The 17,500-nt window shown below is 39.7% G+C and overlaps 2 protein-coding genes across 2 annotated transcripts; both read right to left on the bottom strand.

Moving 5' to 3' along the window:
- Positions 1-446: 446 nt before the first annotated feature.
- Positions 447-10,749, bottom strand: LOC137991474 (uncharacterized). Its single transcript, XM_068836553.1, has 8 exons — positions 7,405-10,749; positions 6,596-6,693; positions 6,437-6,499; positions 5,974-6,115; positions 3,660-3,740; positions 2,240-2,368; positions 1,770-1,897; positions 447-609 (listed from the first exon to the last, which is right to left on the bottom strand). The coding sequence occupies exons 1-8, from the start codon at positions 10,747-10,749 to the stop codon at positions 447-449; spliced, it is 4,149 nt and encodes a 1,382-aa protein (XP_068692654.1).
- A 52-nt stretch (positions 10,750-10,801) lies between these two features.
- Positions 10,802-12,895, bottom strand: LOC137991473 (uncharacterized). Its single transcript, XM_068836552.1, has one exon. The coding sequence runs from the start codon at positions 12,893-12,895 to the stop codon at positions 10,802-10,804; it is 2,094 nt and encodes a 697-aa protein (XP_068692653.1).
- Positions 12,896-17,500: the final 4,605 nt, after the last annotated feature.

Below are 17,500 nucleotides of genomic sequence, written 5' to 3'. Positions count from 1 at the left end.
AACAAAGCTGTTTTGGTCTCCCGGGGCAATATGGCCGCCGTGTGACAAGGGCGAATGAGTGAAATGAGAACGAATATAAATGTAAAAGAATTTCTAGGAGACACGAATAACAAGGTGAAAATATGCAAGTAACAAAGTATTCGCGCGCGAAGTCACGTTAAAAGTTTGGCGCGAATTCTTTATAGTTAAATTGTTCGACAAATCTCTTCTTCTACGTAGTTTAAAAAGCGATAACCAACTGCATCTTTTCAGGGGACTTGAAAAATGCAGCATTCGTCACACAAAGTGCTAGAAAGCAATTGAAACTTTTACGTCTCTGCCGGAATTTCAACCTCACTCCGACCTTGCGAAGTAGGATGAAGCCAAGTTGCGAAAATGGAAGAAATCTGCTGACAATTTCCAGAAACAAGCTATCAACGAAGACTTGAAATCAAAGCTGGTCCAGCTCAAGACATTAAAAGAAGAACTTCGCAACATCCATGATGAAATTCGCTCCAATTGCTCAACCATCCGTCGCATTGCCATAATACGGATATTGTCATGATCACTACGAAAGAGTCAGTTTCAATCCCTGATGAAGATTCGTGCTCAAAAATTGTCTCGCTTGATCTACAACAAAGTAGACGTCGACAAACATATTAACAACTTTTCATCCTACCACCTATCATTCTTCGAGAAACTTGTCCTTTGCTGAGGACTACAATTTGCAGTTTGCAATACCTAAAAAAATTAAGTTGCTCGTGCTCACTGATTTCCTCAAAGGGTCAATATTTTGGTAAGTTCAAGTCTTCATGAGAAAGAAAATCGTCTTCGTCGAGGTATTAAACGACATCAAGTTTTAGTTAACGATGTGGTACTTCAGACAGAGCTGTGAAATCTTGGCGCGGCCAGATATATTCCTTTGGTTCCTTCTCTTTTTTTCGATGTTTGGTATTTAACATGACATTGACCTGTGAGAAGGAAAGAGGATTCAAAAGTCAGTGTGTTTTTTGTTTTTTGGAGTTGTATTGATTGTCTTGGTTTTTTACTCACGTTAACTTCCAGTAGGCAGGTACTTACAAATTGGCCTCGGTAACCGTGGCCAGAATTTCTCTAGTTACATATCAAGCTTAAAAAAACGGCTTCTCTGAACTGATAAAACAGTACTTACCGCTCAATACGATGCCGTCAATACATGTTGACCACATTAAATCTAATAGTTTTTAAACATAGTTAAAAACATTTTGCTTTTTGTCTCTTATACGTAAAGTGTTTATGAAACTTGTAACTCGATGAGAGTGTTTGGCGCCTCGCTTGCTGAATTATCTTTACTCATCATCAAATCTAACCGTCTTCTGGATTCCGTAGCACCCTGAAAACTGTATCTGAAGGTCAGGGAAGCCGACACTATTTTTTATCGAGAGGGACCAATTTTGCGGTCGAATTTGTAAGGAACCAGATCTTTCGCTGCTCATCTGTTCTTGAGTATGAAAACGTATCCTCTTTATTTAGTTATGAGCGATCATGAAAAAAGTGAGTTTCAAATGAGAGGAAGTCTTAATTTATTTATATGTGTTATACGCCATTTCTATCAGGTCATGCACGGTCATAAGTGTCTGAATTACAAGGATGGACGTGTTTAAGCCAATTCTGACCAAATTAACTCGCCCAACTCAATCGAATCAAACGTCGGACTTTCAAGCGCTTTATTCTTGTGTTCCGTTTTGCAACTGATTTGTCTGGCTTTAAGCATACGAGGAAAAATGTGCAATAACTTCTAAAACACAAACCTTGGTGGTACAAGTTTCAGGTTTTCAACATGGTCCCAGATGGTGTTTTGGAAGAATCTATGTTGACGAATCCAAGGGAAGTGACCGCCTTTGTAGCCAATGCGATCTTTTCGATGTTTTTCAAGGAGCTAAATAACAACAAAAAAATGAAGATATTGCACTGAGTTTCTATCAATCAATGGTTTCCGTGGAAGCGACAGAGGGGATTTTTTATTAGTAAGACAAAAATTGACCCACTTAGTGATTGCACTCAAACTGGAACATAGCCAACTTTGGCCGCGACTTCGTTCTCAGGGTACCTGGGTGGAAAGCGGAAGAGAGACCAGGGCACCTGTTTCCTATTTTTGTATCATTTTCCTATTTTCTCTTCTGCTGCCAAAAGGCAGAGTTATGTTACAGACTGCCCTTTCTTCACGAGGTGGAGAGCACCTGACCGTTCCCTGCCATTTATCAGGAAAGTTAACACGTACATGAAGGCACAGCTCTGCTGCATGGAGAGACAGATCCCCGCTTGACACACAACTTTCGAGACTCAATGGATCTTGGTGAACAATGTTGAAGTGAAGATCTCCCATTTGTTCTCCAGTCTCAAATGGATACTAAAAAGAGACAGGTTTTGAAATTAGAAGACCTTGTTTGTATGTTGTACCATTGCTCACCGAAGTGGAATAACCCCTGACTATTTTCAACGACATTTTCGGAGATGTCTCGGAATTGGTTGGATAGTTCGCTTTGCTGTTCGGTGTGGAATATACCTTTACAATTATTGGTCTCTAGTCATACTACGCAAACTTAATAACTCACTGAGTAACGGACGAAAGCATTTATTGAGCGAAATAATTTTATCATGATAGGAAGCCATTTTGTTTCGCTTTGTGTGTTCGAAGAATACAAGTAATTTGTAAATCAAATCTCCCTGGTCGACAAAAGGATTAAATGCAAAAAAGTACAAAAACCCCCATTAACTTGTATGGTACTAAATAAATAAAGAATTATTGGTCATCGCATGCGCTTCTCAGAGATGACCAAGAGCCTATGGCTGGGAGCGTAAAACTTGATTGTATTTGTGGAACGGCGTGTTTACAGACAGAGTTATTTTTAGATTGATCTTCCCGCGAAACCAGAGCTTTCCAGCCAATCGCAAGTCTTGTATGAGAAGTTATTACCCATGGGATTTAGAATGGCGACTCATGCAGGCCAAATCTTGTTTAAGAAAGAACTCGCCTAAAAATAGCTTGATGTCTCAAAACTCCGTCACATAGACCTAGTATTGGAGTTGTAGGCTTGTGGTTATGGCCTCTCTGGATTACTAATTTAATCATCTGCAAGTAGATACGTCTCACATCTGCAGATTCCGCAAATTTCCAGAATTAATCCTGAATTAAGGGTTTTTCAGGGAATGGGATTCAAGATAGTGAGCACAATGTATCATACTAAATATGTAAATATTTTACTTGATGTTCTACCTCGGACATTGCCTTTCTAGCTCTCTGGTTTGTTCAATCACAATCTCGGTTATGAGCGCATATACCGTATGACCTAATATGGAAACTGACTGCGTCAAGTGTTGCCAATCTTAAAAATATGTGTGGGAATCGAAATTTCTCGGAACACAATTCCGGAAAAAGCAGAAATTGATGAAAGTCTTAATAAAACAATTATTCCATTCGCACTTGTATGAGACTTGTTATAGCCAACTCATATCCAACGCGCACTCACGGACAACTGATCATGGTACGAACTTGATCCCTTGCTGATATATTTTGGACAGTTCGAATTGCAAAATTCGCTCACAAGGAAATAGGATATGATGTTTCGAAATACACTAACACAAGGAAATAGAGTGAAAGTGATGTCGCGAAATACATTAAATCAGTTGCACAGACTTACCATTCCCGACAACATGATGTAACACATGATACCGAGTGACCACCAATCACAGCTCGAGTCATAGGGCTCAAGCAAGATGACCTGGAATAAATAGGAGTTAGGTTAGAAAAAGTCCATCAGTAGCTTTCGTGTCTCAGAATTACGTCTACTATCCTTGAAGGTTTTTCGAAGCTTTCGGGAAGTAACACAATTTCCCCCTATTTGTGATATGATAAACCGGAACATTGAGGGTCAAGGGGAAACATAACTCACTGTTTCATGTGGGGCCAGTCATTCATTTTTACACGGAATTTACCGCTGTTTCAAAGGTGCACCCCCTGATCAGTGCGAATCGAAAGTTCAAGTCATTGTTTCCCTAAGGGGTTAGTGAGTTTTGTTCACCCTAGGGGGTTAGTGAGTTTTGACCCATTTCACGTGACACGTTATCCTCCAATCGGAAAACGTATTTGAGTTGGGAGGTATAACAATTCAATATAATAACTCAAACAGAGGCCTGAAATAGTCTATCACTGACTATTTACTCATGAAACGTACTATGTTTGCAATATGCACTTATAAATAAATAATTGAGTGGCCCTTGCATGGGCACACTCGGTGCAAAGCTTTTCTGAGACTAGATATCTTTTTATACGGCAGTTACAAAACACAGGTCACAGGTCACAGGTCACAGGTCATTGTTTTACCAATACAGAAAGTATCCTAAACATTCCTAAAAGCTAACCTTTGGCCTACAAACGTTTGTTTAGGCCTAATTAGGCCTAAGGCTAGCTTTTAGGAATGTTTAGGATACTTTCTGTATTGGTAAAACACCGACCTATGACCTCTGACCCGTGCCCTGTGACCTGTGTTTTGTACCTGCCGTCCTTTTATATTATTTCAACGTTGCTGTTTTAACCGCCTGGACGGATAGCGATTGTTTAAAGTGTATGGAACAAACGCTGGTGGCAATTCAATTCTCGAACAATTACCGTGAAGCTCATACAGCGCAAAGTTATATTCTTGAAGGTAGAGTTTTCGTTTCCGTTGTGACTTCTTAAACTACTTATTTTTTACAGTGACGTTAAATGACCAGACCAATATCACGTTCAAATTTTATGATGAGGACGTCAAGACGTAACGGTAAATATTCAAATTTTCTGTACGCTTCTACCTCGCTTATACTAAAAGAAAACCACGTTACTTCAAAATATTTGTGGTATTGTGAGTATTTTGCGACTTTTCAAAGTCGTTCACGTCGTATAATGTGGACGAGGTCTCCTATCACGTGTTTTCTCTATTTTCCGGCTCTTCGTAGCAGTTATGTCGCCTTAAGCCCTGGCCAAACTATCGAACGAAGTTGGATTCAACGCTCCAATTTTGCTCGGTCCAACATTGTTCGACCGTTTGGACACCCATGTTGGAAGATATTGGTCCAACATTTTTTGTTCGATGAAGTGTGGAGTTTGCTTTTGATCAAACATAATGATTGCGCCTAACAAGTCTGCTCGACAATATTGCAGTGATTTGCGGTAGACTTTCATATACCGGATCAAAGTGGCGGAAGAACCATTGTTATTCCGATTGGGCCTTGTTGATTTGTTTTATCGGCGTTAATTATTCCGCATGCGGTATATGAAAGACAAGCCGTGATTTGCCGCTCTTCCAACAAAGTTGTGTCCTGAATAGAGTCACGTTGGTGCTGCCAGCCAATCACCAATCGCTATCTTATTTTCAAGCATCATTTGGTGAGAAGATGGCTGGAAAGGACCAAGGGGACGTCGTGGTTGTTGACGAACACAAAGAACCTTGATCAGCGAGTATGAAGCAGGGCCATGTCTGTTAGACACCATTATCGCTCTGTGTGGAGATGTCTGGTTCAATAGCGTTTAACATTTCTGCAAATTGATCCGAGTGGATGTATCTTGCAGTGAACAAGCCCTTTTGGCAAGCCCTTTTGTACTCGTCTTCTTAACCATTGTTTGTTTTTTCCACGTTTGAATCTGTCCTCAAACAGCTCCAGCAGCATAAACACTACAAGCGGTTTTTGTTTCATTGTTAGCACCATATTTTCAAATTAAGTGCCAACTTCTATTTGGATCAATTTCGTCAAGCAATGTTGGATAGTGTTTTGCCACTACATTTACATCTAACAATGTTGCCTGTGGGATTCTTTGTTCAATAGTTTGGCCAAGGCTTTAGCCGTCGTCGTCATGAATTAAAGTGGTTATAGATCGTGCGCCAGTGCATGTGGCCAAGCCGGAACAGCTTCGTTTTCTAAGCTTCTCAATCGAAGACGAGAACAGGGAACTGCCGGGATTGGTGCTAGGATCCTTACCTCTGGAGCGATATACAGGTCCGTCCCGCAGATCTCGTTGTCACAGATTTCTTCGAATGGCGTTCCATAATGGGACAGTCCAAAATCAGCTATTTTGATGTGTCCCTCTCGGTTTATTAAGACATTGTCAAATTTCAAGTCCCTTAAACAAGAAAATACGGAGAATATGAAGAATAAACACCCAGATAGGAAAATATATAACAAAAAAAAGGTTTACACAAAGCACCATTTATGGCTTTTGTCTGAAGGCGGTGCATGGTGGGCTAACGCTTACCCATGAGATTTGAAGTTCCTGGTAGTCAATGTTTCTCATTTTTGGGTGCTTATGTGAATAGCCTACCTCCTGAAGTTTCTGATTGTTAAAATTGTTCTGTTCTGTATTATAATTTGTTTCAATGGCCCTGAGCAGCCCCTATAGTAAGTGGTCAATAAAATTGGTAGTTATTCATTTCATGATACATACCGGTGAACGATTCCATTCAAGTGTAAAAACTCCAAGCCGCAGATAAGTTCAGAGATGTAAAATCTTAAGTAAAACACAAAAAGAGAAAACAAATGAGAAAATTAATACGTTCCTATTCTCACTGACACTACGATATGCACGGTGATTTTAACGCAATACCTTGCGGTTGCTTCCGGAAATCTTCCATCTTGTTTTTCAAGATCTGTTAACAAATCACCGCCTTCCATAAAGTCCATTACGAGACAAGCTCGCTTATCCTGTTGAGTAAAGTAAAAATCATTCTCATGTCGTGCCACATTACTCTTTAGTTTAACCAGGAGCCCAGAACTTGCAGCTTACATTTCCGATTTTTCGACGATTTCTCTAATTAATCAATCAATCAATCTGCAATGTTGCTGATTACGTCGATGAAAAAATTACTTGTGAAAAAAAAGCATTCAAAATTACAGTTTCGTAAGCCCAAATTCGATACGAGATCACAAAAAGCTCAAAACGTGAGAGGCAGAAAGAACATTTGTTTTATTACATTCTGTTGCTTTCTCTATCGGTGTATACCAATATTCAATAAGCGATCGGTTTCAAACAACTTTATTCCGTTTGGTAGCAGAAGTGTAACGCATAATTGAAGCAGTGGTCAGTCAATACAATATGTAGTATGTGGTATGTAGTATGTAGTTCGAAATCCGATGGCCTTCAGATGCTGTCTTATCACAGTTGTTTCTGTGTCAATTAGTAATTAGGCAATTATCGTTTGTCACGTTATGTGCACGTAATTATGTGAAATTATAATCAATGACGATACACTCCCCCCGCCAAAGACGAGTTAAGCCAATATTTTCGTTTACAGTAATAGAGTGTTGCTCAAGTTATTATGCAGATAGGCTTTGTTCATCATTGGGTAACAGAACGACCAATTTGTTAACTGGTCTCTCAATTGTGACGTAACCTCTTCCGCTGTATTGCAATACCGGTTCTCCAGGCTTTGGGTTTTTATACTGTACTTGAACTTTGCGTACTTCGCCGTCTTGTCCTTCGAATGTCTTTGATACTTTTCCCAGTTTCCATTGGCTTCTGATTAGATTGGAATCCTGGATAAGAACAACGTCTCCTACTTTTAAGTTTCTATGTGCAGTATGCCATTTTTGTTGTATTAACAGGCTTGGAAAATAATCTCTTATCCATTTCCTCCAAAAGTTGTCTGTAACCATTTGAACGAATTCAAATCGACGGCGTGGATCAGCTGTGTATGCAAATGGTCCACTAGGTATTTTAGATGTGGATCGTCCCAGGAGAAGATCGTTAGGGCACAAGTACTTATCATCCGGGGAAGTTGGATGTCGTCCAATCGGTCTCTCATTAAGTAAGTTTACAGTCTCATAACACACAGTTTGTAACTCAGAAAATGTCAGAATGCTTTCACCGATGGCTGCTGTTATGGCTCTCTTTGTTGATTTTATCAACGCCTCTGAGACACCGTTTTGCGAAGGTGCGTCTGCTGAAGAGAACACCCATTGAAATCCTTCCATGCATCCATACTCTTGTAAACTCTGTTGGTCTAAATTTTTTACCATCTTCTTTAATTCCTCACTTGCGGCTACTAATTGGGAACAATTGTCTGAGTAGATCTTGGACGGATAGCCTCTTATAGATACGAATCTGCGGAGTACCATTAAGAATTTGTCGGTACTATAGTCTGGTGAAATATCTATGTGGACAGCTCTTGTACCGAGGCAGTTGAAAATAACCCCATATGCTTTTCCAGTGGTTCGTTTTTTAACTTCATCTTTTATCTTAAATGGTCCAAATAGATCTAGTGCTGTGTAGGTCCATGCCGGGGCAGGTTTTAATCTTTCAACAGGGAGTTTTCCCATGATTTGTGCATTCAGTTTTTTATCCAGTTTCTTGCATATTACACAGTTTGTTCTGATGGATTTCACCAATTTCAGCAATTTGACGATCCAGAATTTTGCTCGTATTTTGCTTGCAGTTGATAGCACTCCCAGATGACCTCGATAATGTATGTGTTCGGCATATAGACGTGAGAATCTATGCTCATATGGTAGTAAGACGATTTCGCTTTTATTATAACTCATTTCCACCCATCCTCTAGCACGTCCCCCAACAACGTAAATTCCGTCGTCTCGTTTGCGAGGGCAGAGCCGCTTGTATTTACCCGATTGGATATCCTTTTGCGTCAAACTTTGTGATTCCAGAATCCAGAAACGTTCGGACTTGTTGATGTCATCTGCTGTTAGCGTTCGTGTTGCATTTCTCAATGTTGGCTTCATTTCTTTCTTGTACATGGCCAAAATTCGGGCTGTAATTCGTAGCAATTTTTTATAATCTGAATATTTCTCGATGTTTATCCTCGACGCGAGTGTATCTTCTGTGTTAGTTTGAACAGCTGGTGAAGATAGCTCCAGTTTAATCGTATTGATGGGAACTTTTTGTTCCGAGTATGTATTCGTAATTGGCCATTCAGATTCGTGTAGTTGAAGGAAGTTCGGGCCCATTTGCCATGCACTGTTTATGTGGATATCGTTTGGTTTACTTCCTCTTGTTAACAAATCAGCTATGTTAAATTCGCTTGCGGTCCAGTACCAGTCTTTCGCATTGGTTCCCTCTTGGATTTCTCCTATCCGCACTGCGGCAAAGGTATTGAATCCATAGGATTCTTTTTGGATCATGGAGTGAACGATTTGAGAATCAGTGATGTGGTAACATTTTTCGAAACGGTATCTGCATTGTTCTGTTATTATGGTTTTTAATCTTTTATTTAACACTGCACCACAGAGTTCTATCCGGTCGATCGATAGTTTCTTGGAAGGTGCGAGGCGGTTTTTGGACAAGATGAGGTTGGTTGCGTGGTCTCCATTACGAAGTCTCCATCTAGCATACGCACATGCGCCATATGCATCATTAGATCCGTCGCTGAATATCACGAGGATTGGATTTCCCGTTGCTTCTTTAGGTTTAGTGCATCGATTCACTTTAATCTTTTCCATCTTACTCAGATCCTGTAAGAAGTTAGCCCAGTTCTGGTGATCTTCGTCGGGTATAGGATCATCCCATTCCAATTTTGGGTTGTGAAGCCACAACCGTCTCATGAGAATCTTTGCCCTGACGGTCAGAGGACTTGCTAATCCGAGTGGATCATAAACACTATTTACTTGAGATAGAATTATCCTCTTCGTTAAAATCTTGGAGGTATTAGTAGTCGTATCTTGATTTTGTTTGGGGCGTCGTTTCTTGCCTTTTGGTGTAACATTTAGATTGATTTTGAAGCAGAAATTATCCGTAATTGGATTCCATACAATACCAAGCACTTTCTCGTGTGCTGTTTTCGTGTTAGTTGGTATAAGATCCTGGTCTGGAGCAGTCTTGTCATGTGAATATATCCATTCCTTTATTTTGAAGTTTCCGTAACTCAAGATGGTTTCCATTTCATTCGTGAGCCTTTTGGCAGTTTCAACGTTGTTAACGCTATTGATGATATCATCCATGTATGTATTGTTTATGAGGAGCTCAGATGCTTGCGGGTAATTTTCTTTAGCCATCTCTGCTGTTTTTCGTAGTGCTACAGTTGCTATAGTTCCAGAGGGTTTATCTCCAAAAGAAACCCTCTGAATAACATATGTGTCTGGTTCCCTAGTTACATCCATATCTCTCCAGAGGAAGCGGTGCGTGTGTTGTTCTAACACTCCCGTTCTGACTGTGTGGTACATTTTCTTGATGTCGCCTATGAATGCTATTTCATTCTCTCTAAATCGGATAAGTACTCCTAGGAGACTGTTTAAAAGGTCGGGTCCCTTAGCCCAATATTCGTTTAGTACATGACCCATGTAATTGGCACTGCTGTTAAAGACAATTCTTACTGGTGTAGACTTGGAGTCTGGTTTCAGCACTTCGTGATGTGAAATGTAGTGAGCAGGTCCTTTGTATTTCTGCAATTCTTCTTGTGTTAGTTTGCGAGCTACATCTCTATCTATCATGTCCTGTATTTGTTGTTGATAGGTTTCAGCGTGTTTCTTATTTTTAGAAAGTCGTTTTTCGGTTGATATTAGCATGCCGAATGCTGCTCTTCTGTTGTCTGGGAGATCAAAAGGATCTCTGATCCAAGGATATTCTGCAGTCCAGAATTTTTCTTTTGCGTCATGGCTCAAATTTTTCTCAATTAATGCTAACTCCTTTTCTTCCTTGATTGTGTAGACATTGCTACCCAGTGAGCATCTCCCGCACTTGCATCCACCGCAGCGAGGCTTACATTGTATTCCCAGATTCTCCATGTTGTAGAAGTCTTCGATTCTTACCATCTTGACATGATGGGCGTACGTTGTTCCAATGAGGGACTTTTCGTTGGTTCCTTTAAGAACTGGGTGTGTTCCACCGATACATCGTCCGAACTGATTTCTCAATAAAACTGAGTAGATGTCCAGAACTTTGTTCCTTTAAGGGGTGGAAGTCTGCGTATTCATAACCTATCAAGGTATCAACCTCTCCGGTGGGCCTTATTAAATCTTCCTCGTGTACGTCTTTGAATAGTTTAGAGATCCCCTGTATGTCGATTGATGGAATGGGGGAGGTTATCTTGTCGATTCCGTAAACGTCGAACACGATTGCTTTGCCCTGTTTGTCAATAAGTGGGAGCTTGTACTTAAAAGTGTCCACGGTTTCACTTTCGCCACCTACTTTGATAATTGATAGTTGTGCCTTGATACCCTTGAGGTTTTCAGCTCTTGCCTTTGCATTTGTGATAAAACATAATGACGCTCCCGTGTCCCACAAAACGTTTGCAAATCCATTCTTTGTAGGTATCTTCTGTATTTGGAGTAAGCACGTTTCAATTTCGTTATTACACACACTTGCAGTACCGCTTACGGAAACAATGTTAGTTGGTGATTTTTTGTCCTGTTCTTCTTCATGTAGTGTTTTGTGGTGAAACCTATTACAGTCGTTAACGCCACATGGTTTCTTGCCTCTACAGTCTTGAGTTCTGTGACCCCGTTTTAAGCAGGACCAGCATGCTCCCCTTTCCTTTAATGTGTCACGCCCTTCTTGTATTGGTTTTGAGAGATAAAGCCTGCATTCATTAGTCCAGTGATTAGCACCTTCATGGTATAGGCATTTGTTTCGCTTATAGCGGGATGTACCTTGTCCTTCTGGGAAGGCGACTTTGTCATCCTTTTTCTCTAGATAATGAAGCGAACCCCTTACTGGAACGTTGCTGTTTGAGCGTAGTTCTGCGTTCTCGTATTCTATTGCTTGTTTTTGCTCAAGGAGAAATCTTAACAGACTTGGAAACTTGTCTCTTTTATCGATGGTACTGTGTTCGGAGCTTACCAGTTTCGCCCATTCTCTTTTAATATCATTTGGCAATTTTCTTTCTATTATGCTAACAGAACTGGTTGTGGTTATTTCTTTCTCTAGACCTAATCTTCTCAAGTCTCGGTAACCGTCGTCGATGACATTGATAAATTCGACGAATTTTTTGTTTTCGCCTTCTCTGATAGGTTTTATGTTTTGAATGGCGCACATTACGACGTCAGCAACCTTTGCAGGATCGCCGTATTTTTCGTCCAGTCTCTTCCACATCGCAATAATATCATCATCGACGCTTTTTACCGTATCGGCTGGTTCCTTTCCAAGACATGATCGAAGAACATATGATGCGTTCTCGGCATTAATTGACGGCATGACTTGTTTTTCAAAATCTGTTTTGAATTGTGGATAATTTCTTACGTTTCCGTGAAATGACGGCATCTTGATTTTTTCAAGTTGTAGCGGATTGCTTTTGTCTTTTGCCTTGCTATCGTTTATTTTAACCGAGATAAATGCTTCGATGCGGCTACTGATCTCTTGATGGCGCGCGTGCATGTTTCGAATCCATTCGATTTCCTTTTCAACGTCTTCGTTGTCAAGTAGCTCGAGCATTGTGTTATGTAATGCCTTACAATCCGCGAGCGCGATATCTAAATCTCTTTCGGTTTTGCGCAAAGCTTCGGGGGCATTTTGGGATGCCATTGCATCGTATGCGCGTTTCACTAATGTGTCAAAGATAGTTTTCATGGACTTCTTTTTTATACTAAATTGTTCCAATAGTCGTCTGAGTTTTTCTTGTTCCAGTCTCATTGATTCCTGTTTGTGAAATTCTTCCACTCGTTTCTGCTCGTGTAAGGTGTAGTCGTTGACGTACTGCGTGTGAGTAGTCGCTGCCTCTTCGTATAATTCTTGCAATTCGTTTATCCATGCTTCGTTCTGCTCTATTTCGTCTTCGGCTAAGTGTATCATGTAAATATCATGCTTACCTTCGACGATATTCCAAGCTTCATGTGAGTCCGCAAAGGTTCTTTTAACTGCTTCCATGCCTTTGTTTTCATCGACGGACTTCAAGAATTTATTTCGTTTCCTTGTGAATCTTGCCTTGGCTGATGTCCTAATTCTCTTCGCCTCTTCTGCCATTCCTGGAGGATTCTCTCGGATTTCGAATGTATCGGTGTATACCAATATTCAATAAGCGATCGGTTTCAAACAACTTTATTCCGTTTGGTAGCAGAAGTGTAACGCATAATTGAAGCAGTGGTCAGTCAATACAATATGTAGTATGTGGTATGTAGTATGTAGTTCGAAATCCGATGGCCTTCAGATGCTGTCTTATCACAGTTGTTTCTGTGTCAATTAGTAATTAGGCAATTATCGTTTGTCACGTTATGTGCACGTAATTATGTGAAATTATAATCAATGACGATACACTTTCGTCCATTGTTTTTTTAACATTACCTAGTTTCTGCACGGGGATCATTATTAGTAAGGCGACGTTTACCTCTCTCATTTTCCAAAAATGGCCGAACGTACGTATAGTGCCTGGTTACTTAAAGATCCATTGAACCATTGCTTCAAGTGTAAAAATTTAGTTTCACATATCTCAGTGATTACAAGCACCATAAGGGAAGTATAATGTATCGGGGTAGCAATTCACCTTTATCACTCGGTGGCCATTTTGGAGTCCTTAAGGAATAAAAGGCTTTGTCTTTGCATTGTCTTTGCCCGTCCAGCCTCACATTGAATGAGAGGTTCGACGGGCAAAATCTTTTGTTTGGACATTGAGTGATATGGGTCTATTGCGCCTGAATATTCTTCGGTCAAGTTTGTTTTTAATAGACTTGATTTGCGAATTTTTCGGAAACGATTTATCAAGTTCATACAAGAGTTCATCAATCTTGATATATAATATACAATCTTAATCTAGTTTAAGCGTTTTAGCAAGGATGGACCGATACCATTTCCATTGTTTTTAAATCAACAGGATAACAAAGACTATTCTGATATTTTTCTTCCACATCGATATCGATACTCAGAGACGTCAAGAGTTTACTGGTAAGGCACCTGATTTGCTTAATGATCATAGCGCGTTAGTACTCGCACAACACAGACAAACAAGTCAGACGACCGTTTTTTACATGTCTCGGTACACTGGATACGACTGCGCTCTTGGTGTTGACCACTTGACGAAAAGAACGCAGGCCCATGAGGAGACAAAACACAAGCGTCGCTGTTATTGAATATTTGTCATAGGTATCGGCCCATTCTTACTTGTGCAAGGATTTTACCAGCACAATATGGTATTGTAATTTAATGCAATTAGTCCTCTTACATAGTCGACAAACTGCCCGCGCAATTCCATGATAAACTTATTCCAGCATGATAGCCCGATATTCATGGCTTCTTTTTCGCAACGGATCGTATGTTCATCTTCGGTGGTAAACATTTGTTTCACGGCATAGAACCGATTTAACTTTTTATGTTTACAGAGGAGGACCTGTAAAAAAAAAAAATTGTTAAGAACCAAAGTAGAGAGTTTGCAGTTAAAATTTTAGAATAACAACGGTTGTCTAGAATAATTCAATCTCAATTCAATCAACTGAGCCCCTGGTGCGTGACGATCAATAAGAATTAAAAAACACAGGATCTTTCGTCTTTACGGTTAGAGTCCACTGTTTCTGTTTCTGTATTGTTCGTCCATTATTCCTAAACCCACGCAAATTTGTCTTGCGCTCAACTTCCAAATAATGCTAATACCTCTTGTTTCTTTTGTATTGAGAAAATCACAAGGACGAAAAAGTAGGAACACTTTAAAGAGCAATCACTAACCTTAAATTCTTCATAGGATTTAGCCCTAATTAATGCAATGTATCCGAATTATCGAATGACCTCACTTACCTTTCCAAAGGCACCTTGTCCAAGGATTCTATCAAAAATGAGTTCTTTGGGGCTTTCGATCCAGATTGCCTCTTCTGGCCACGACTCATCATTCTTTGTCGATGTATCGTTCTTGGGTTTTGGCTTCTTGTTGAATGGCGAGCCTGAACTTGATTTCTGGAGCTTTCTTTTAATTTTTCTTGGGCACTAAAACATTGCGACAGTGAGAAGGGATTTGACTGCTTTGTCTATGATATTGGTAAAGGACACATTTTATTAATAAAGCGGGCTGGTCTGTTTTCATTTTAATTCAATTCTGTATTGATTCACACGATTTCTAGAAGTGAATTACACGGCAAAAATCGACCTGGGAAGGCATACTGAGGGCTTAGATGGTAACGAGAGAGTACCAGTAGAAACCAAGTTTGATTTTTGGGAAGAAAACGCTTGCAGTGTTTCTTAAAAGTTTGCTAAAAGTAAAAGCATGGATTTGCCTAATCATTTCCTGTGCTCCAATATGTTTCTCGTTTTGAACGTCGAGACATCTCGCTACAAATCAACTTTCTTCACAACGCGAAATTGCAACGATTTTTTTAGGTTTGTGCTTAGTTTCGCCAATCACGATGTCGGCTCAAAACGTGCAAAGCAAAGGCAAGGAAAAACGTTCTTGCACGCTTTCTTCGCTACTGTGTCAGCGTAAGTACAAAACTGATTCTTCAATAAAAACGACTGGAATCCTCCGTCCGCATATTTTAGCTTGCAAAGGTCAGAATCGTAACCGGTAAAGTAAGCAATCTCGTCGGAAATCCTAACCTTCTGATTTTGACCTCATCAGCGGAATTTTTGAGAGATATTGAAATCGGAACTAACTGAAACGTTCTTGTACGCTTCAGCCAATATTTCTGTCTGCTGATACATTGAACACTACATCGTTCATAAGATTGAAATGGTCTTTTCAAACTCAGGCGAGACCACCGAATTGATCGAACGCTCTTATTCCAAATTGCATGGGAATATCACGTGACAATTTGTTCATGATTTTCTGTTGTGAAAAACGTGGGATTCTTCGTCATAATAATTGTAACCAGGATTTCTTCCTCGCACCACTCGCTGGCAAAAAATACTTGACAAATGTAATTGTCCTATGGAGGCTTATGGACGAAAAATCAAGCTTTTGCTTACCTTATCTTTCAGATCAATTTTCTTTGCTGTCAGGTCATTGGTCACGTCCGTGTGACTGTCAACCTCGCCAGAAGTAACTGACGAAGAAATACTGGAAAAGAGTGAAGTATGATATATTAGAGTTAAAAATTAGCTGATAACAAATCTAAACATTTTGAGATCAGATCAGAGGTCAGTGCTTCCTTTTATGGCCCATCGACTGGACAAGCACAGGATGAAATATTTGATCACAATTTAGCGAGTTGCAAGTAGAAGGCAAACCATATTTTTGCTTTCAAATGCAACTAATCAATCAATCAATCTTTATTTATACACGATAAGTATTTAAAGCGACGCTTCGCTTATGGGGTCGTGCCTAAATAATTAAGTAAAAATAACTTAACCAATTAGAAAATAGATAAATAGGATATACACCAGATACTGTAACAATCATATAGCTACTTACAGTTTAAAATACTAACAAAATATCTTACAAGTCTAAAACGATAAAAACTTAAAATTCTAAAATACAAGTTGTTACTCTGGTATCGACTAATTATTAACACTAATTATACTTAAAATTCCTCCCTTCCGTTTAATGTTTGAGGGGAGATGCATTCGAAATGTAGGTGTAGCAGAGCCTTCGACCCTCTTGCCATGATCGATAGCGTATTTCTTAACATTGTCTATATCGTCATTAAATTGAGGAACCAACGTGTTCCAAACTATTGCTCCTCTTCGAGCTATAGAGTTCTTCATATAGTTGGTGTTAAAACGAGGGACATCAATTTCCAGTTTTTCCTAAGTTGGTATCGCTAAATGGTATCATTGTTCTTAATAATAGCTGACATAGCGTCTGGAGCCAGGTTACTGTGGATTTTATATATAAGCTTAGCTAAGCTAATTTTATACATAAAGGCTTAAGAAGACCAATTAGCATTTTCCACAACATCTGCATTAGACATCTCCCAAGGTAGTTCAAAGATAATTTTCGCAGCTCTACAATGCAGTTTGCCTAAAATTGCTTTAGTTCAGAGAACTTACTTGTGATGCGATATTCATTTCATTAAAATTGAAATGTGTCGCATTTTTATGTGACTGAGTGTTTAATGTAACCAAGGACCCGTTTCTGGAATTCCCGGTAACTTTCCGGTCCCGGCTAGTGGCCCGGTATATACCCCATAACGTTTCCGGTGCTTCTCCCTGCTTTTCGAATTTTGTCGTCAACGAAGCCTCATCTCACTCTGCAACGCCGTCCTAACTCTGTCCTATTCATGACTCTAAATTCACAATTTCAGAAAAAAAGTAAAATTCATTTTGTTTCCGGCAGAATCTTGTCTTCAAAGGTTTAGATCATTTTCATCGTCACGTAATTTCTTGGACCTGTAAATTAGTATCAAAAACTACAAGTTCGGACATGAAAACGAGTCCCGGTAGGTTAACCGGGTCGGTGGTTACCGGGGCATTTGAGAAACAGACTCCAGAGTCATAGACAGGAGGCCACACTTCGAATATTGCAGTGTTGTGTGGGGAAACTGCAACTTAACGCTTTCAAATAAATTGCAGAAGCTACAAAATCGTGCTGCCAGAATTTTAACTTTTTCCAGTTATGACACTGATGTTGAAGATTTATTTAGTAAACTTGGGTGGAGAAAATTGAGTTCTCAGCGTGAAATACAGAAAGCTATTATGGTATTTAAATCCTTA

Source organism: Montipora foliosa, chromosome 2 (assembly GCF_036669935.1).
Source record: "Montipora foliosa isolate CH-2021 chromosome 2, ASM3666993v2, whole genome shotgun sequence".
Classification (NCBI taxonomy): domain Eukaryota; kingdom Metazoa; phylum Cnidaria; class Anthozoa; order Scleractinia; family Acroporidae; genus Montipora; species Montipora foliosa.
This window is presented reverse-complemented; position numbering and strand designations above follow the sequence as displayed.

Bases quoted from the DNA above. Each gene is read 5' to 3' on its own strand.
- LOC137991473 (XM_068836552.1), bottom strand. From the start codon at position 12,895: ATGGCAGAAGAGGCGAAGAGAATTAGGACATCAGCCAAGGCAAGATTC.
- LOC137991474 (XM_068836553.1), bottom strand. From the start codon at position 10,749: ATGGTAAGAATCGAAGACTTCTACAACATGGAGAATCTGGGAATACAA. The intron at 1,898-2,239 runs GTACGTGTTAAC...GTTGTTATTTAG, and splicing joins CAGCAGAGCTGTGCCTTCAT to CTCCTTGAAAAACATCGAAA. The intron at 610-1,769 runs GTTTGTGTTTTA...ACTTTGTTGTAG, and splicing joins CTGAAACTTGTACCACCAAG to ATCAAGCGAGACAATTTTTG.